The sequence below is a fragment of the Pelodiscus sinensis genome, chromosome 2 (assembly GCF_049634645.1).
Source record: "Pelodiscus sinensis isolate JC-2024 chromosome 2, ASM4963464v1, whole genome shotgun sequence".
NCBI classification, from domain to species: Eukaryota; Metazoa; Chordata; order Testudines; family Trionychidae; genus Pelodiscus; species Pelodiscus sinensis.
In genome coordinates, this window is record NC_134712.1 from 132,143,388 (window position 1) to 132,164,110 (window position 20,723).

General features: G+C 44.9%; 1 protein-coding gene across 4 annotated transcripts in view; it reads right to left on the reverse strand.

Annotated features, from left to right (window-relative positions):
* The window catches only part of TRIO (trio Rho guanine nucleotide exchange factor), a 412,227-nt gene that overhangs the window by 271,314 nt on the left and 120,190 nt on the right, over positions 1-20,723 (reverse strand). For all 4 annotated transcript variants that reach the window (XM_006117079.4, XM_075921462.1, XM_014570469.3 and 1 more), the window contains exons 3-6: positions 16,821-16,935; positions 11,594-11,786; positions 9,372-9,884; positions 2,510-2,632 (exon numbers count right to left, since the gene is read on the reverse strand). In XM_006117079.4, the coding sequence (XP_006117141.2) occupies positions 2,510-2,632; positions 9,372-9,884; positions 11,594-11,786; positions 16,821-16,935 (944 nt within the window). The remainder of the gene's footprint in view (positions 1-2,509; positions 2,633-9,371; positions 9,885-11,593; positions 11,787-16,820; positions 16,936-20,723) is intronic.

Here is a 20,723-nt window from a genome sequence, read left to right on the forward strand (position 1 = left end):
CTCGCTCCCTCTCCTCCGCCCCCCACTTGCAGCTGGCAGCTGGGTTTCCCCAGCTGGCCAGTTGCCAGCAGCTGCGCAGGGCTTCCCCTACCTCTTTGCTCCTTGTCTGGTGAGGAGGGGTCGCTGGGGAACAGCGCGGTGAGTGGCGAACCTCCGCCTCTTTGCAAAGAGGTAGGGGAAGCCCCATGCAGCTGCCAGCGACCAGCCAGCTGGGGAAATCCATTAGCCTGAGAGGAAGGCTAATTAGGACACCTGTTGCCAGTTAAGGCTGATGGGCACACCATAAAAAACCTCTCCCTCAGGAAAGCTGGGAGAGAAGGAAGGAGAGGTGTGGCTGGAGGAGACAAACTCAGGAGGACAACCACCTAACAGGGCTGTTCCTAGACTCAAGGGAAGAGGCACCCAGGGAGTGGTTGGCGAAGTGGCACAGTGAGGGGCTTGCATTCCAGTGGGGCAAGGATCTAGCCTCATAAGACTACTTTGAGCTGCCCCACAGGGCCCTGGGCCAGAACCCGGAGCAAGTGGGTGAATCTGGGTTCCCGCCAACCCTGCTCTTGGCTGGTTGGGTATCGGCAAGCAGCACCATTCGGGGGACTGGCCCTCAAATCCTGGACTAGCAATGATGAAAAGGGCTCTGGGAGCAGGGTACCCTTGCCTTCTCAGCAGTAGTAGGGACACCACAAGCCTCTGAGGCCCACACAAAGACCCCACCAGGAAGCGCAGGCTCAGGGGGCTTAGCCCCGACTTGCCATGATACTTTTTATCCATGTATCTGAATATGAAAACAAGCATGCCTGATTTTTCAACTCCCATGTGGTTTCTTCACTTTGAATTAGTCATTCAACTAAATAAACTGAATAAACTGAAATCAAGAAAATAGCCTCTCTGTGTCTGCAGAAGAGGTTCCTGATGTCAATAACTGGTTTATCATTTTAAAATTCTGGTTCCAGGTAGTTACCAATAACGAACACCAGCACAGTGGTCTGACTGTTAGAAATATGGCAAGCAATGTACTAAATATGATTATTTGTTATTTAATTTAAAAAAGATTAGGCTTTAACGTAAGATGTCAGTTCCAAATTTAATTTTAAACAAGATTTTTAAAACAAATCTGTACTTAAATTAAAACTTTAAATATCTGGGGTTATTTGTTTAAAAAAACATCAATTTTTATGAATGTTAGAAGATAGTAAATATCTCTATTCCATGAGAAAACATTTATTTCAACTTCATTCTGTTATGTCAGAATGAAAAATTATCCTTTTTAAAAACTGAGGATTATGAATACTGAGCTAACTGTCTCTTTTATTGAACAATAAAATTTCTTTTAAGTGTTCAAGCATAGGATGGAGTCAATTTATGGGTTTTCATATAAACTAATTTTGCCCATATAATGCACCCATCTAGCATCAATCTTCATTTAAAGCCATACATGTTTTCTCAGACGTTACTGGCAATTTCTAAAGCACTACTTAAGAATCCTCTCCTGCAGTGATTCTCAAAAATGTGGTCCGTGGACCACTAGTGGTCTGTGACTATCTTGCAGGTAGACCACAGGCTCAGGACTCCCCCACCATGCAGTGGGGAGCCCACACTGATCCTTTAGCCCTGCACTCTCCCGTGCGGTTGAAGTGCCAGCACTAGCTTCCTGCTGCAGGGAGGGGTAATCTTGAACCCAGATCCAGCTCATGGGGGCAGAAAGCAGCTTTGTACACTGTCGCTCTCTCTCCCCATCTGAGGAAACAGCAGCGCAGGAAACCGCTCATTTGAAGGCTTTCCCCGCTGCTCCCATTGGCAGGAATCACGGCCAATGGGAGAACATAGGAACATAAGAAGAAACAGTGGAAAATAGTGCCTGGGAGTGGTGACTTGCGTGAACCCAACTAAGCAGCCTCCATCCCCCTCATGCCCAGACCCTGTACCTCCAGTCCTCCTGTCACACTCCTCCTGCCACAACCCTGAACACAACCTCTCTCTTGCATCCTCCCTCTTTCCCAAACCCCCTATCCTCAGCTCACTCCTGCACCCAACCTCCCAGTCATATTCCCCACCCCCACTCCTCCTGCACCCATTTTGTTATAGTGGGAGGGTGACAGGTGGTCTGCACAAAGGTCTGCATTTAGCAGAGTGGGCAGCAGGCCAAAATGTTTGAGAACCACTGCTCTACTGAAACGCTTGCTAATAGCTGTCAAATAACTATTCATTATCTACCTGTTGTACATAGACCACACATCAGTATTGGTGAAAGTGGATGGGACATCAGGAGCCTAAGATGGCTTAGCTCTGCTACAGAACTGTATAACTTCGAGAAAGTCATATCACCTCTATGTCTATTTCCCCTCTTATTCTTCATTCAGAGTCTAAGCTCATTTTAGCACAGAGATTCTCATTCTGCATTTGCACAGCTCTGAAGCACAACATGGTCTTCATTTTGGTCAGGGACTGTAAATGTTTCCATAAAATCCAACTTATGCGCTATATCAGCTGCTTTGCAAGTCATGCTTCTTACCATACAGTTCATGGCAAAATGATTGTGCTGTGTCTGCAGCTCCATAGCATGGGGATGACTAGTTCCAATCTCTGTGTAGCTATTCAGAAACAGACCTTTGTTGTGTGTGATCCAGTCAAACATCTACAAGAAAAACAACAAGATCACTCATTTACAACGCAATGACCGGTATAAACAAAGATTGTGATTTAGCATTTTGCAAGACACACAAAGGCTACAACAAGCAAGTTCAAGCTGCAGTTTACTCTTGTTACTTTAACTTTAGTTTTAGTTTTAACCATTTCACATTTCTATAAATGTTCTTTTTGGGATGGAAATGCTATGCTAGATCTCAGCCCAAAGACTGTCTTCAACCCTCATTGCAGCCAAATCTGTTACATTAGATTAGGCTCACAGGAAAAAAATATTTACTTGAAGTGTTATAGTGTTTCATAGGTAATACACAAATAAAGACATTATAAAACATCTATATTTTATGTTGCTAATCTTCTCAATGCTGGCTTGCTATATTCAAAACACCCAAGCTATTAAAAGCCTAATTGTATATATGCTCAAAAATAAAATTTGTATTATGTAATTGCCAGCAGTCCTATCCAGGTCTTATATGTATTACAGAGGTGCAGTGCATTTATAAAAAAATACACATGCTCAAGTACACTCTCACAGCTTCCTTTTTGTCCAGTACAATAGTGAACAAATCCTCTATTATGACAATGCCAAGGTTTTGAAATTCAACATAAAGGCAGGAAATACAAGTTATATTCTCAACCTCCATTTAAGTGAGAACTTGGTACAACTGATGTACCTTGAATTACTGGCTACACTGATAAGTGTGACTTGAAGAATAGCATTCAAGAGGTAGATGAGTTAATCTTATATTTCTTTTTTTTTTAATTGCCGGATTCTTGTATGTGCATTAACAGAATTAATATTCACGTAGATTTTTGCATGAAATGTACTATATATTTGATATTAGGGAGCGATTGTTTTGATGGTGAAAGGTAAAACCCTACAGAGAACAAGTAGGACAGGAAGACAGATGCAGAGCTTGATTCCCTGCTGTGATCATTAACTCCTCCATAATTCTAAAATGAAGAGACCACCTGCTCTCTGAGCTTGGTGAAAAGGATTCCTTGATAAAAGAACACAGCAAGGAACCAAAAGTGCTGCCAAGTTCAAAATATCATTCCTAATATACATGAGTTACCAAAGCAACACTAAACAAGTTGTCCGGTGGCACCGTAGAGGCTAACAAAAATATATATAGAATCATGAGCTTTCGTGGGCAAAACCTACTTCAGACAAGCTTGAGTAGAGAAAAAAGCAACACTAGTAACTTCACTTCTCCATTTCTTCATGAGCCAGGAACACAGACTATATTGTAAGTGGCTGGGCTGAATGTCAAGAGCCAGAGCAGGAAGAGCCAAGAGTGTGACAGCCTCAATGTGAGAGGAGTCAGACATACCCGAGCAGAGAGATTAAAAAAATTGAGAAGAAACAAGCTCACATCTTCATAACCCATGTTTACAGATTCGATGTTTCCAAGTTTACATTTGGGCATCCATGCTGCATTGGAATCTCAAACATTACAACTATGCTGGCATATCCAAACTGCTCTCCGTGGACCCACGTCGCGGCTTCAGTTTTTGTAGATGTTTAGCACCATATCCTACAGTTCTTAGCTCTTTACCTAGCTGAAGCTGCACTGTTCATAGTGGGATATGGGAGAATTTGTTTGTGTGAGGTGACAAAGTATTTTGTATAGTTTTAGCCCATAAATACATCTAGCCAAGCCATTCTGAATCCGTACACTCCCAGTTGTCAGACCCATCAACATGAATCCCGACCTGTCAGAAGAATTTTTCCATCTCATGCTGCCAGTCCTTGTTCATGAATCAGGCAGAGCAGATACTGGTTGACATTTGGGTAGCAGTTTTTGAGCTGCCAAAGTCACCTCTCTAAAAGGGGTACTGACATGCCAGCCACAACTTAGCTGATGCTGCTCTCGTCTGTTGCCTTACCAGATACCCTCTATGTCGACCAGAACTTCTGGAGATGGGCCACAGAACCAACTGATGGGACCACCTCATCATACGGACTTGGGGTGACCAGCAAAGCACAGTCCTTTTGCATGAAGAAACAAATGTCCCTGAAGGTATGTGATCAGTTTGCATAATCCTCCCATGCCAAAACACCCACATGATGACAGCCAGACCAGAAACAGGTCACTGTAGCCATCTGGAAGCTGGTACTCCTGCCTGCTACAGGTCCATGGGTAGCCAGTTTAGAGTTGACTAATCATTGTACAAGTTGCAGCAGAGGCTTGATAGGTGATCAGGACTATGAAGTACTGAAAGGCGGTAGGCACTATATATGTTATTGCACAATGTCTGGAAAGACAAGGAAAAAACCTCTTCCAGTAGACTCATGATTTCTCAGTGCTGGATTTCTGAACAGGCATATACAGACAAAGAAATCTAGTGTTGCCTCTAGAGATCAGTACATAAGTCTCTACCACATTAATAGTCATCTGACTTTTAGCTCAAGCCATAGAAAAGACTCTCTAAGTAGTCTTAATGCCACTAGATGGGACAGTACACCACACCCAAAATGAATCTGGCGTAACTGGTGCTGGAGCCAGATGTCCAACAGAAATAAGGGGTGCTTTGTGTGTCCACAGAACAGGTTTGCATGATGCCATGTGTAAGGGGGAAAGAAGTATTATTTTAAGTCATGTTCTGTATGTCACGTTACTGGATTTTAGTAGTCGCACCCACTTTTGTATGTGTGTGTCCCAAATCCAAATTCTGTACAAACTGGGCTATGTGTGTCTAATGAAAGCCCGTGCTATGCTGATTCTGTCAATGCTACTCATATACTTGTATGATTTGGGTGTGTAAAGTTATGAAGATGGGCTCTGTACTGATATTTTACATGTTGTGTGTCTGGGAGACAGTGGCAGGCGTCACCCACCAATTGTGAGGGGTGGTGGCCCAATGAGTGCTGTATGGACAATGGCTCTTAAGGGTTGCCAACTGACACCTGAGGAACACATAATGGCCCCTTGCCTGAGAAGGACATACCTGGGTACTCCAGGGCTCTGTGCCTAAAAAGGACAGACTGGTTTGTGGATCATGTGATCAGCTCCATTTTGGGAGGCACCATCACTCAGGAGAGCAATGGATTTCCCTCCACATGGGCAAGGTTATAAAAGTATCCCGGGGATTCCTCCATCTTGGTCTTCACTTCTGCTCTCCAGTCTAGAAGCACCTTTGCTAAGGACAGAGAGCCAGGAAGGAGTGTTGATTCATCCTAATAAAGGATGTACTCCAGAGACTTAAGTTAGCAATTCATTACATCTCTGCTAAAAGCCTGCATCAAGAACTTGGTGATTAACGTATGTAACGTGCTTTCTTTAACAACTGTACTCTGAATCATTTATTTCTTTCATTAACAAACCTTTAGATTTTAGATTCTAAAGGACTGGCCCAACATTCTCTTTTGGGTAAGATCTAAGGTATAAACTGAGCTGGGACTGTGGCTAATCCTTTGGGACAGGGAGAACCTGTTTGGAGTCAGTGAGACTGGTTTAAAAACCTCTCACCTGCGTAAAGTATAGTGCTGGTTATGGCAAAGGTAAAGCCAGAGTGTCTTAGGGGATTGCTTATGAGACTTCTTGATGGCTAAGGTGGCAACTGAAGTAGTGTGTGTGACTAGTTTGGTGCTTATAGAGGAGGGCCCCAGTCTTGGCTGCTAGTAGCCCTAATTTTAAGCAGTTTGCCCTGATTTGACCCTCTCTGTGGTGCCTCCTGACCATGTGTCATATTACAGGGTAAAAGGCAGCTATGGGAGTTTAAGTGTGCTAGTAATATGAATTCTGGAAACACTTTCATGAAATGTGTGGAGATGTTATACATTTTATGAATATTGGGCAGGTATTTGAACTTAGTTTCTGGATTACTCTGATGAAGTTTGCAAATTTTTATGATGAAATTTACCGAAATTGGGCATGTGATGATCATTAACAACATTTACTGCTTAACATTACATATTACAGAACTTGATACTGTAGCTTTCTGTGGAATTAAACTCTTTATTTTATTCATGTATTAAGATACCAAAATGAGAACCAGAAAAGCAGACCAGCTACCCTCAAAACATACAACATAATAACAAAGTTCTGTGCCAGAGCAGTGAAAGATGCATGTTACCACATGACATGATCAACTATTCCTGGGTGTCTCCTTGATTTTCTGGTGTGGTTACATGTGTAGGCTTCAACTGGACTGGAAAGGATGAATCCAGAAGGTACATCTGTCCATTCCATGTGCTACTCATTGCGTGTGACATGTAGCAATCAAACAGCTGAACTGTCCAAAGGCTACACAGTGCAGGACACAATAGTGTGGAGGAAAGTCAAGGCATGGGGCTGGAGCAGCAGCTGAAGGTGGCAGTAGAACCTGCAGCCTGGCAGACATGAGCACAAATAAAAGCTCAAACTGCTCCTTTTGTTGCACTCAATCTTCCTCCTTCAACCTGCAGTCATGCTCCATGAAACTCTCTGCCAATTTCCCCTTGCACTGTGCAACTTCTCTCTCTTTCCCCTCTTCTTTCATCCTTATCCCTCTGGTATTTCATTGGGTGCTTCTGGAACACACACTCTCCTCTCAGATCATCTCAAATTTTCTTCTTGCCCACAGTAGGTAGATCCACTCCCCCAAGCTCCTAGTGCCATGTATTTGCCCTACAAAAGAGGAAGGGTCTCGAAAGAAAAACACATTATTGTCCAGCCATGATAAACAAAATTATATTTTCCTCCTTATCAAAGGGACTGCTTTAGTTCAAAGTAAAAAAAAAAGTGACTTTTTATCAATTGACTATTTTATTCTCACAAAAAATGGCCACTGAAGATCTCTGCAGCAGCAATGAAAGTCACCATACACCATAGTGAGAAAAAGATCAACAAAAATTATTTCTATTTCCCCTTCATTTTAACATGTTTGGAAGGGCAAACTTATGAGGGCTCTACTTGCTAGCCATAGATTCATCAGTCCTTTCAGGCTGGACAAGCTCTGGAAAACACTGGTACTCTGGAGATCCCTGAGTGATGAAAGTGTGAACTTTCATTCTAAGCCAACAGTGGAGAGCCATCTGTCCATGCTAAGGATTTGTTTAGCCTTTCAGTCAATATATGGAGGAGCATAAGAGTAAGGCTAAATTTCTGTCATGGAATCCATGACTTTAAGAGACCTCTGTGACATTTTTGCTTCAGTCCGGGAATGGTGGAGATGGAGCTGTTGGCTGATGCCCTGAAGCCAAGGAGACCCCACACTCTCAGCCATCAATGGAATGCTGGTGGGTGGAACTCTGGAGCCCCAGCAGCAGTGAGTCTGGACCCTTCTCATTCTCCATTTTGTCATAGTTATCTTTAATAAAAGTCAGGGACAGGTAACAGACTTCTGAAAATTTTTATTGTCCCTAACTAGTCCATGATTTTCTCTAAATATAACTGTGACAAAATCTTGGAGAGATGGCCACAGATATAAAGCAGAAATCAGCCGATTTACAGGGCTCTTCCCATAACACACCTTTTTCCCTTAGAGACTGAAAAGACAGAACTAAGGACAATGAAGAGCTGTTATTTGGTTAATTGTGTAGTCGATACAATGTGTACTGACTACACAATTAGTCGATAAGGGCTGCTCTTCAGAGCCAGAGCGGGGGTAGCTCCAGAAGACGGCTTGAGCTGAGACTGCTCAGTCCCAGCTCTGGACCATTTCGGCTCTGCATTTTAAATGTAGTAAGAGCCTCCGGACTTGTATTTCTTTTAAAATGCAGAGGCACAGCGGTCCCGGACTGGTGTGAGCCAGGGTTGCTCAGTCCCAGCTCACATCAGGTCCAGCATCCTGTTTGCGGCAGCCCAGGCTGGCCACAGGCAGGGGCTGCTTTGGATGCTCCAAAGTTTAGAGATTAATAATCACTATGTGCACCATTTCAGAGGAAAAGGCAATTCCTGCACAAATTACAATCTGAACATTTTAGAAAATGGGCCAAAACCCACCACTCTGCAAGTGTTTTGGAAATCTAATTTCAGCTTCTCAGGAAGAAGCTACTATTTTTGTAGACAGCTTCTTGATCAAATAAATAGTTATAATTATGGCACATCTTCTGATGCACAACTGCGCTTACTCTAATGCACGGAACTCTTTACCAAATAAATTCTGGTAATGCACACAAATATGAAGTGAGTATTCTTTTTGTGGTCTTTCATTAGACAAATAGCATGTGCACTATTTTCAAGGGAGTTATCAACCTCTAAAAATTAATCTCAGGAAATTATACAGCACATCCATTTTGCCTAGTAATTAACTAGGACTCTAAACGATGTCAGTGTAGGCATCTTGTCCCCACTCTTGGTAGTGGTCAGAATGACAGATTAGACTCAGTCAGGCAACTAGAAACTCAGATGATACATCACTGCATTCATCCTGCTGCAGCAGCAGGACATTACTCTAACAGTATGCATGTTCATTTTAAGCCAGTAAAAATACCATTCTAAAATAAACTTATTGCAACTGAAGTGTCTGTGTGTCACTCAAAATTCAAATTCTGTCAGTTAATCAAGTTTACTGAAACACCAATTATTCACATTAGAAACCAAGTTGAAGAAATACTAAAAGCCACTTTGAATATAACACTCTCCCCAGCCTCAATGGAAAACTGTACCTAGTAGTTCTTGGACAAGATTGTTTTCCAGCTTTCACTTGGCACTTTTTCTTTTAAGCCCGGGAAGATCAACCACAGTACCTGGGAGGTAATGATGCATGTTTGTTTGCCCGCTACCCCACTACAGCCATTTTACCTTTTCAGCATCCTGCTCAAACAGCCTGAGCTGAAAACATTGGTCCAGTTTCAACTTCCGCACATGCCACATCTGATGCAGATGCTGCCGAGTTGAGTGCAGCCGGTCCAACATGGTGGACACTTTGGGTAAAAGGTTCTGCAAGTCTGCGTTCCCTGACCCAGAGTTCTTCTTGGGGAAACTTTCACTGCTCTGTATCCGCTGGAGAAGCTTTTGTCCTTCCAAGTCAAGGTCCTCAATAGGGGCCTTAATGACTTTCTTTTTCAATTGTGAATGCTCCTCAATCATATTTCGAGCACCCTCCAAGTCCTGAGGCAATTCCTTTTTAGCCAATATATCCTGCAGTTCCTCCAGTCTAGACAGCATGTGGGTTGCACTGCTAATGTAGTCCTCAAAGGCAACTCTGATTTCAATCCATTCTTCGTGGTTATACTCCAAACAGCCATCAAATTCTGGAGTTAGCTGAGAGGGGTCAACTACTTTGGTAAGGCCTTCCAGAGATACCATGTTAGTCTAGAACATAATGGAGAACACCACAATCACAAATCCAATGCATTTGGAAAACTCAGTGAAAATACAGTTCTATTTAATATTTTCTGTACTTCCATTTTTAATAGTATAGAATAGTTAAAAATAACCAAGGCAACACACAAGGCTTTACTTACAAAGCACGTGGCCTTAGAAACCACCAAGGCAGCACAGCCTCTTTCTTTCAATATATTTCTATTTCAAGGGGAGCACTCAGGTCAGCTTTGGAAATCCCACTGTCTGTGAGGCAAGATGTTAAACCCTACAGAAACTCAGGAAAAATCTACACTGGCACGTTACAGTGCTATCACTTTCTGGGTCAGCTGTGTGAACCCTCCCAACCCACCCAAATTACAGTGCTGTAAAGCTTCAGTGTGACCCGGGCTGCAGTGCTGGGAGCCACACTCCCAGCATGGTCAGCTAATCCTCGTGTGGAGGTGGTTTACATGGAGCACTGGGAGACCTCTCTCCCAGCACTCATGTCATGGCCACACTTTCAGTTTAAAGCACTGCCACAGCCGCAGCTTAAACAGTTACGTGCAGACAAAGTCTATGTCTCCTGTTCACAAAGGGGTTTTATATCTAACTTATGATTTTAAATAGTATCGTTTAAAATTGTCTCCTGTTTACATTTATTATCTCATCATGCCTAGTGAGAAATGCACTGCTTTTGGCAGGGGCATCCTTAGGCATATGCATCTGGGGTAGGCACCACAGTGGTGCCCTATGCTGCATTTACCTAGGGATGGGAAATTAAGTAGCCGCAGGCAGCACCAGCTCCAGCAGCCCTATCCCCCACAGTAGGCTGTACCCAGCAGCCAGCACCACAATCCCAATTAAGCTGGCCCTCTGCTCTGCCTCCCGGCTGTTCCACAGCTCTGCAGGGCTCTCTCTAGGGCATTGCAGAATCGGGACAACCCCTTTTCTACCCTCACCTTGCCTCCATTCTGCCCCTTCCTCCAAGCCCTTGCCCTCTCTCAAGTGTAATGCTGTTCTGGAAGCCAGAAGAGTAGGATGGGCTGGGGCCATGTAGCTCTGCTTCATGGCAGTGAGTGAGGGATTAGCCCGACTCTTGCCCTGGAGGCTTCCCTGAGCCCTACACTTCAGCATCCCCCTGAAGGGTAGGGTCCTGCCTGGGACTACTGTCAGAATGGATTTACCTGCACTGCTCCCCTTCCAGCCTTGCTCCTATGCTCCTGCTTCCCTCACAGCTCCTATTCCTCTCACAGCCTCAGAGCAACACCCCCTCCCCCCAACCAGGAGGAGGTGGGAGTGCAGGTGCTCAGGCTATGTTGGGCACCACAAATGGTAAAGGATGGCCCTGTCTTTTGGTTACAGTTTTGAAGTACACATTGCACAGTGGAAGGACAAGACTGCAGGCTGGGTGGCTGCTTTTCTTTGCATGTCATACTTGTATTAAGCACAATCACCACTACTTTAGGTAAGCGGAAAAATCTCTGCCCTTTCTAGGAAGTGGCCAAGACCTTCTTCCATGAGTTTAACTCAGAGATAGATTCCTTTAACATGACTAAGAATAAGCCCACACTTCTTGTAGCCCAGCAGCTTGATTTAGCAGGCCTCCAATCCAAATACTGAGGTCCAGCGCAACTATTTTTAATAAAAAGTTGAGCTAGCTGGACCAAATCTCCCCATGGACTAAACAGTAAACCTACATTTTTTCATATTGCTTTTACCTCAAATTCAAACTTAGAGCTGCCGAAGTTAGTCCTTTGTTTTTGCCAGAAGTTGTCTGGCTTGATTATCAGTGCAACATGAATACAACAGGGAAAGGATTCCTGTAAAATCTTTAGCAGAGGCTTAATAGAGTCCCATTTAGATCCACGCATGTCTACAATCACTGTGAATCCTCGTTTACACACTTCTTCACTGGGGAAGAAAGAAGAAAAGAAAATGTTAATATGCACTATTACCAGTTAAAGGCTAAATCAAGTTTCTCCCCTCACTCCTCTTGGTGAATTCAGTGTTTTACCTGTGTAACAACAACAGGATTTGGCCTAAACACTTACAATCGGACATACTAACCATCCTGGTAAAGAAAGCACAAAATTTGCTCTTAGTCAAGGTTAATATTTCATTTCAAGGGTCTCTATGTCGTAATCAATGTTCACTCTTGTGAATTCGCAAACCAACAAGCATATTCACAAGTTGCTTTTCGAAGCTGTTCTAGAATCATGCATTTTTTAAACCTACATTGTATTATCCTAATCTGTACCCCTATGGACAGAAACAGTCCACTTTAGCTGCAACATGCATTAATTAATACCTGATTTTTGATCCCCTTGTGCACATCAATGACATGCATCATCATGTCTGGAGAGCGGAGGTACTGTGTTATGCAAATTATCTGGATAAGTGTCAAACAAATATGCATGAAGACAGTTAAATAGGTATCCATGACAGATGCGTCCAATGTTAAACATTAGCAGTGATGTGGAAGTAAGGTGAAATAACCCAGACTGACTAACCAAAGAGTTAAGTAGAATCTTAAAAACTGCTGATGAAAAAAGCTGTCCAGGCTGCCTACCCATTAGCAAAATGTGAGCTCAGTTTTACTAGCTGAGCAGAGAGAGGCCCCACACTTAACACTACATGGCACTGGAAAAACCTGATTTCTACTACAGGTTACACCTCCCTAAACTGGGACTCTCTCATCCGGCAACACGTGGTTTGGCAGGACCACAGATATTGCTGAACAAGAGCCCCAAGGACAGGAGGGCCAGCAGCTGAAAGCCCCGGGCAAGGCAAAGCTGGTGGGAGTGGGGCCCAGGCATCAACAGCCCGGCAGTGGTAGTGGGGCTGTGGTAGAGGAGCAGCCCTGCAACCGAGCTGGGGCCAGAGCAGTCCATATGTGCTGAGCCAGCAGTGGGGTTGTGCTGTGGCAATCCAATGGGGGCTGCATGCTGGCCCAGCATTGGGGACAGAGCTGTGACAGGCTGGCTGTGGCAGGCCCACAGGGGAAGCCTGTTTGGGGCTGTGGCAGTGGAGCTATGGCAATGGCCACAGCAGGTCGGCAGCCCAATCCAGGCTGCATACCAGCCGGCACTGGTGCCAGTGCCCCAGCAGCGGGGCCAGGGCTGGAGCAGCAGTCATGGCAGCAGGGCTGGGGTAGCTATGCAGCCCAGCCAGCAGCGGGCTTGAAGCAGCTGGACATGGGGAGGGGCAGGAGGCTTAGGGTGCTGGTGGCAGGGGTCCTTCCCTGGTCTGTCAAATTCTGTCATCTGAGACAGCTCAGGTCCTGAGGGTAACCAGACCAAAAAGGTCCAACCTGTACAATCACTGTACTGTCATTCATGACAAAGGAGTGAGATAATGGTCATGGGATAAAGGGTTAAGGCACTAGAGAGTTTCTTCCACCTCCAGCACCAAACACGTACTCTATGGGACTGTTTTAGTGGAAATCAGGTTACTGGAAGCCCCACCCTTCCTGCAACCATTTGAGCCACTCCCGCCAGGCATCTCACCACACCCACACACTCTATATTCTGAGTGACACAATGGCCAAATGACAAACTCACTGTCATAATAACCAGGGCTCGACAAACTGCTGAATCTACTCACCCATGGTGAGTAGATTTCAGCCGGTTGTGCCACGAGCCCCATTCACCAGCGCTTCATGCATGTGCACTGCCGGTCTTGCACATGCGCAGTGCGGGGCTGGCAAGTGGCTCTCGCCAGGGTTTGTCTAGCCCTGATAATAACGATAGTCATTTGGCCAGAGTGCCTCTATAGGCTGGTAGGTGGATCTTCCAAACCCACTAAGCTAAAAGTTGCCTATTTGTGATTCTTGCTTTTTACAAATATCAAAATAAAAATCCATTTCAAGACATGAAAACATGTTTTAAATGTTATTACACACACAAACTTACTTTTTCAGATATATTCTGCAAATTTTGAATTTAGTCTGGGTCAAACTTTTTGTATTACTATTATTTTAGAACTGCCAGCGAACCAGGAAAATCCATTATTCACCTATCTCTATGTACAATCATTACGTATTCTTATTTTTAGTTTGGAATGAAACTGCAGAAAAATGTGAAGGCATGAGTGAATGTGGACCAATCGAAAGACCAGCATTTGAAGCAATATGCCCTCAGCCATATTTTTGTTCGTGAACCAACTAACTATAGTCTGGAGATTTTGTTTATCAATTATCATGCAGCAGATTGATTGAATTCCTCCCTACCTTTTACAAAGTTTAATTTGAGGCTATGTATGTTAAATCAACACGTACTGTTTGTAAGAAAAGCATGGGTGTTTGCCAGATTTTCACAGAATGACGACTATTGGACAAATATTCAGAACACTTTTTATGTAAGCTGTTCATCTATTTATTTTTCAAAAAGCTCATGGCCTCTAGGCCTCAGATAACCTTTAGGTTTGTTAATTTCACATCACATTTTCTCTCATCTTAAGTTTTCCAAAGAACGGTCTAACTGAATGCTGATGTGAAATCAATTTACTCAAAGAAAAGAATTAGTCACATATTTATGTACCCTTATTTTTAGCTCTGAGCAAAAAAACAACACAAAATTGCTATCATGGTACTCACAGAGAGTGAATTTATGACAGGATTTTCAGAAACATCTAATTAATTCACAGTACAAGTCCCAATGACTTTCAACGGATCTTGTGCTCCCAATTAATTTTTTGAAAACCAAGCATTAAACCAGTAGTCATTTCCTGGCAGTGGTCTACTCAGGAAAGGATAAAACCAGATTTATCTTGGACTTCCACTAGGGTAATAGCTGAGCGAAGACAATCCCAACAGGCTTAGACAGAGATCTGTTTATACCATCAAGCACTACTATTACTGTTCATTTTAATAGCTACATCTTAGCCCAGTGGCCTTTCACTTGCTGCTGTAAGTACATGGAAGGAACAGGTGAGGTCAGTGATTCTCTATTTTGCACTTGCTCCTCATCCTCCTGAATAGGTGAGGTATTGCTCCCAGCTTCAAGGGCTGAAGAACATCTTGCCATTAAGTTTAACTCTAAAACTGACCTTCCTCCAGAAAAAACACATTAACAATCCTTCTTCTTAGTGGCTGCTGCTAACTAGTGTTCCACTTTGCCCCTTCCCTATCAAATCCTGTTGAGAATCTCTGGCTTTCTTCACAACTGTATTGGGAAGGGACAAGTGGTACAGAAAGAGCCACTCAAAACAAGCATTCTGCCAAGAGAGTCACGTGACATTAGGAACAGCATGCTTAGGTGAAATGCTTAGCCCCCTATCAACTCATACATTATAGAAGCCTGTTTAAACAAATTTGCACCAAAACAAAAGAAATCAATTTTAGTGCACACTTTTGGGTAGGGATGTCAAATCCAGTTTTACTGATTCACTAGTTACACATATTGTTTAACCCATTAACTGATTAAGGGGCTGTGGGCAGGGGCACTGTTCCAGCACAACTAGAGCATGCCTCCTCCCCCCCACAACTGAGCTAGAAGCAGTCCTTCCCCACCAGACTGTGGGCGGGACAGGGGAAGGAACAGCCACTGTCTGTGGTGGGTCCCCCACAGGGCTGGAGCATCCCCCTGCCCACAAAAAGCAGTGGCTGCAGTGGTCACCAGCCAGTAGATCGGGATCTACCAGCAGATCTTGAAGCCTCCGACAGGTGATCCTGACTGGTTTGGCGAGGAAGCTATCGAACATTGGCCCTTCAGTTGCCCCTCCATCCACTGTCATGCTGCTCCTGCCTTCCGCCTTGGAGCTGCCCCCCTGGGAGCATCCTGCTTGCTGTGCAGAGTGTGGGAGGGAGAGCAGGGGGGGCCCTGATGTCAGGGTGTCACTCCTCCCCCCACTTCTGTACCCCATCTCCACACAGAGAAAAGGGGATGGAGGGAGCTTGGCGATACAAATCTCTGTCCCTCGCATACACTGTGTGTGTCCATCATTCTCACAAACACACAGTGTCCTTCGTTCTCATCTCCTGACCCAACACATACTTCTGGGGCAAAGAGGGGGTTGTTACTTCTGTTACTGCTCGCAAAGTGGGTTATTTTTGGTTTGTGACTGGTCTGTCCATTTCATCCTTTTCATTTCTCTTACACTTACATTTAATTCTTTGAGTAGTGAGTTCTAAAATGCCTAGCCTGTTGTGGCTGGAGTCATTATCCCCATGGTAGCTGCTATTCCTAGAAATGGCTGGCATGTCCCTACAGCCCCTGAGAAAGTCAGAGCGGGGGGGGAGGGTGTCTCCATATACTGTCCTTGCCTGCAAACACCGCTTCTGCAGCACCTATTGATCAATAATGGAGACCCGTTCCCAGTAGAAGTTATGGGGGTCGGTGCCTGTAGATGAGGAGCAACACATGGAGCCACTACAGGGCCAGGGAAGGAGTATGCCTACCTTAACTCCACTGCTCCATCCCTGCGGCAGCTATCAGGCCACTCCCAAGGTGTGCAGAGGAGGGACAAGACTCAAACCCTCCTCCATGAACTACACAGGTGAATGCCCTATCCTCTGATCCACTCCAGAAAGCACCGTACCTCCCTACCTTCAGGGCATACCGTATCTTGCTTTCCAAATGAGGGACCCAGCTACATACCTGGGGCAGCCAGCCCTGGCTGTTTCACCGCTCCCAGAGTCAGTGTAGAGGGGGCTTGATCCCTGCACTCCTCAGGCAAATGCCCTATCCTCTAAGCCACTCCACTGAGATTGGAATGGGAAGCACCTTTGTATGACCATCAGATCACTACCTAGTTCCAACTGACAAGCAGCAGCCGGTTCTTCCTCAGGTAGGCTCAATTTGCTGTTAAGATAGTAAGGGGCATGAATTTGGTATGAACTTGCATACCTCTTTAACCAATTTCATTTCATGACCAAAGAACATGCTGCAGTGCTAACCAACAGTTTCAGTGCTAAGCTTTCATACTTGACAAGTGATCAACTCTTACCTAGGGATACAAGCTAGATATGAGATTAGTCTCCTAAGGTCCTCTTGTCGTATTCTGTCATGATTGCTGCGAGCTGGAAAGGTCAGAATGGGGCCTCCACGTTTATCTCTGCCACCTGAAAAACAAGATTTGCAGTAAGTGCCAAAAGCGTGCTATGTAACACAACAAACCAAGAAGAGTCCCTACCTTGGAGAGTTCACAATCAGACCATAGTTAGAATAAGTCCTTGGTTCTTTTCTAAAAGGTGCGCACATCCACTTCTAAAAGTGGATTTAAAATTTACTAAAAATAAAACCATCCTAAGTGTGGGTCCAAAGACTGTTTTAACTAAGTAACGCCTTGCTGGGATCAGGAAGACCAACACCATACAACTCTATTTTCACCTCTGCAAGCCAATGATATGGCTGATCCCCTGGCAATTTATGGAATATGAATGTCAATGGACCATGCATACAAATGTGGGGGAACTCGTCAGCACTTACATGTGTTTCTCAGAAAATTTAAGTTAGGTGACTAAAAAAGTCAGAAGCCAATTTGAAATTTCCCAGAAGACACACTTAGGCCACTGTAGTCACACTGTTTTAAGATGCGGCGTGTGGCTGCTCTTTATTGCCAGGAGAGAGCTTTTCCAACGACCAAATAAAACTACCTCCTATGAGGGATGGTAGCTCTCACACTGGCAGTACACTTCCTGCCAACAAAGTGCTGTCCAAAATAATGTTTTTCACTGCTAGAGCTTTTGTCATTGGGCCCAGGAGGGCAGGCGGGGGAGAGAGGAGGAAAGTGTTAGCACAACCCTGAGTGACAAAGATTTTAGCAATGAAAGTGTCAATGTAGACAAAAAAACCTAAAATAGGCCCAAGGTCTAACTCCTACTGTTTCTTTAACAGGCCTGACAGAAACAAAGCATGTTTCCCTGCTGCGCTGTTTTAGGTTATTTACAATTCCATGAGTGACAGCAAGTTCAGTGACACTTGCTTATTTGACTGTGCAACCACAAAGATTAACATAAGGGGAGATGTCTTAGCCAAAGACAATACTACAGATCTCAGCATACTATCACCATCTGATTGCCTATACAGCATTAAAATAAATGACTTTAATTAAAGTAGTTAGATTACATCAGCATGTGCCTACGTAGAAATGCCTATGGACACTACATAGTTTTGTACTGAGAGCTTCTTTCGTGCATGTCTGTGCACTAAATATGAACTCAACTTTGGTTAATCTCTCTCTATAAAAAAAAAAAAAATCCTGCTGGACGACAGAATGACATCATCAGTGTCAACAGGCTCTGCCAGAGGGGGAGCCTGGAGTCAGAGAGGGCCTTCCTAACCAGGCTTGGGGGAGGGCAGTTGGTTGCAGACTCCTGGTTGGGGTAGGGAGTCCTATCCAGCAGCCAGCCCGGAGACCCCATGGAACACCTTGTGTTTCACATGGCTGCAGCAAGTGGAGGGCAAACCCCACAGGGTGCGACACAGGGAGGGAGATTCTGATCCAGCAACACCCCTTCAAACTCCAGTTCTCCCTCCTTCCTCACTTCATCCTGTCTGGCTGAAGCAGGGGTCATCTCAGAAACACCCACACACTCCTGAGATCACAAGTACCCCGTCCCAGCCAGCTCCCAGCATGCACTGCACACCCCGCCCCCACTCCCTTGGGCCTCCTGCTTCTCCTCCAGCCAGGCCAGGGCCCACTCCCACTCTGACTAAACAGATGCACAGCAGCAGGAGCCGCCTGAGCGTTTGCTATCCTCAGCTGCCTCTCACTGTGCACTCGCTTGCCCATGCTAACCGTCGCTAGATCCAGTGCCAATAGCTACTCTAGGCGCAAGCTGCTCAGGAGACAGCCATCATGTCTTGCATGGGCATCGCTAGTGCTGGCCGTGGATGGGTTGCAGCATATTGCCCTTGCTGCTGCGGAGCTGGTCGGGCACTGCGCCGCTGCCACGGATGCGTGCATGGACAATGTGAGCAGGTGGCTGCTGTGTTGCATGCCCAAGCTCCTGAACACCGCTTTCACCGTGACTGTGGAGGCCACCAACACGTTCAGCTTGCCAGCTGAAGAGTACTGTGTGCAGACCCATGTGACTGGGGTCACCAAGCCCTGCCACCTGAGAAACACTGCGCAGCCTCACCTACAGCACAGCGCCACCTACCTCATCGACTACAACCAAAATGACACTTCTTGGTGGCAGACCCCGCTCTGCACTAGGAATGCAAGCTAGTAGTCGACTACCCAATAAGCCTAGGCGACAACTCACATTTCCCCTCCCCTGTATCAGAGATGGCGAAGGAGGGAAGCAGGAGCCTGTGCTGGCAGAAGCCCACTTAGAAGCATCGTCTCCGCGGTGCCACCTACCCCGTCCTCCCATCGCACTGCCGCCTCTATCAGATACAGAGGCAGCAAAAGGTGGGGAGTGGGAAATGCGAGTAATTGACTCGACTACTCAATAATCCTAGGCCACAGAGGAGGGGGCGGATGAGCATAGCGAGCAGGGGGCACAACCCCCTCGTGTTCTACAAAGAAAAAACAGCACCACATTCAGTCAGCTCTGTTGAATTACTCAAGTATTATTGGGAGACATTAAGGTGTTGCTTAATTGTTGTTTAATTAAACATGTTATACGACAGACCCTCTACTGCTACTCTCACTGATTATGGAAACCCCCACTTGAGATCTCTGAACCAAAGCTAAAGGTTTGCAATATTTGAGTCTGAAGGTGTTGTGATACAGTAGGGCCAGGAAGCAGTGTGAGCGCACTAAAGGGGAAGTATATAAACCCTAGGCTAATTAAGGCATGGTTCCTTGTAGACTAGGGAATGCTACTACAGACTAATTGAAGCACCTGTAGCCAATTAAGGCATTGTCAGGAACCTGATGTGATACAGCAAGCTAATTAAGATACGGTTCCCTATAGAGCAACTGAAGCACCTGCCGACAATTAAGGTACTGTCAGGAACACCACCTCTCACCTTCCTGCTTCAGCCAGACAGGATGAAGTGAGGAAGGAAGGAGAACTAGAGTTTGGAGGTGTGTTGCTGAGATTTGAGAGACTAGAGAATTGGAGGAAGAGAGATACCCTCTCCCATCATCAAGAACCAAGATAACACTACCCAAGGGAGAAGAGGGTAAGAAACCTGCAGGGTTTGAGAGGTCATAACTCTTCTCTGCTTCCCTTCCTTACTTGTGCTACTAGAGGGGCCCTTGCCTAGCCCGCCCTAGTCCCCACCAAAGAAAGCTCAAGTCCCACCATACCTACATTGATCATTTGTCACAATGTACAAAAACCTTTGACCAATATACTACTTGAAATTTGTCAATCTGTGTACACATTTTACTCTGCTCAGCTTAGTACCAAGATATTTATATTAAAATGTACCCTCAAAATTAAGTTTCGTCCATTAGGCTTCTGTCTTTGACAATAACATTTTAATTTTAGACAACTTAATTTGAATATCTCCTGCAATAATTTCTCAACTTCCCACAATACTCCTCTGCGATCTAGTTTTCATTTTAAAAGGTTATATAGTAGAAATAGTTCCTAGTGTAGACACAGTTAAAGCAAAACTGTTGCTTATACTGGTGTAGCTTGCTTTGCCCATGGAAATATTTTTAATATACTAACAGTTGAACCTCTAGTCAGAAACTCTCTGTACTAGAGGACATCCATAATCTGTTACGATCTTAGTTAGAGGAAGGTCCACTTATGGGTGTGGCCAAGTTTCCCATGGTCCCATAAAGTTTGTTTACAGCTACCAGTCCTGACTCTCAGTGTTCTGTGCTGTTATTTAGCTCTAATTTACCCCTAAATGTTTTCTAAGAGCCCAGTCAGCAGTGGTAACGTAGGGAATGCTGCTAGACAACAGTGACCTCCTGTGGTTCGGCATATTCTCTGATTCA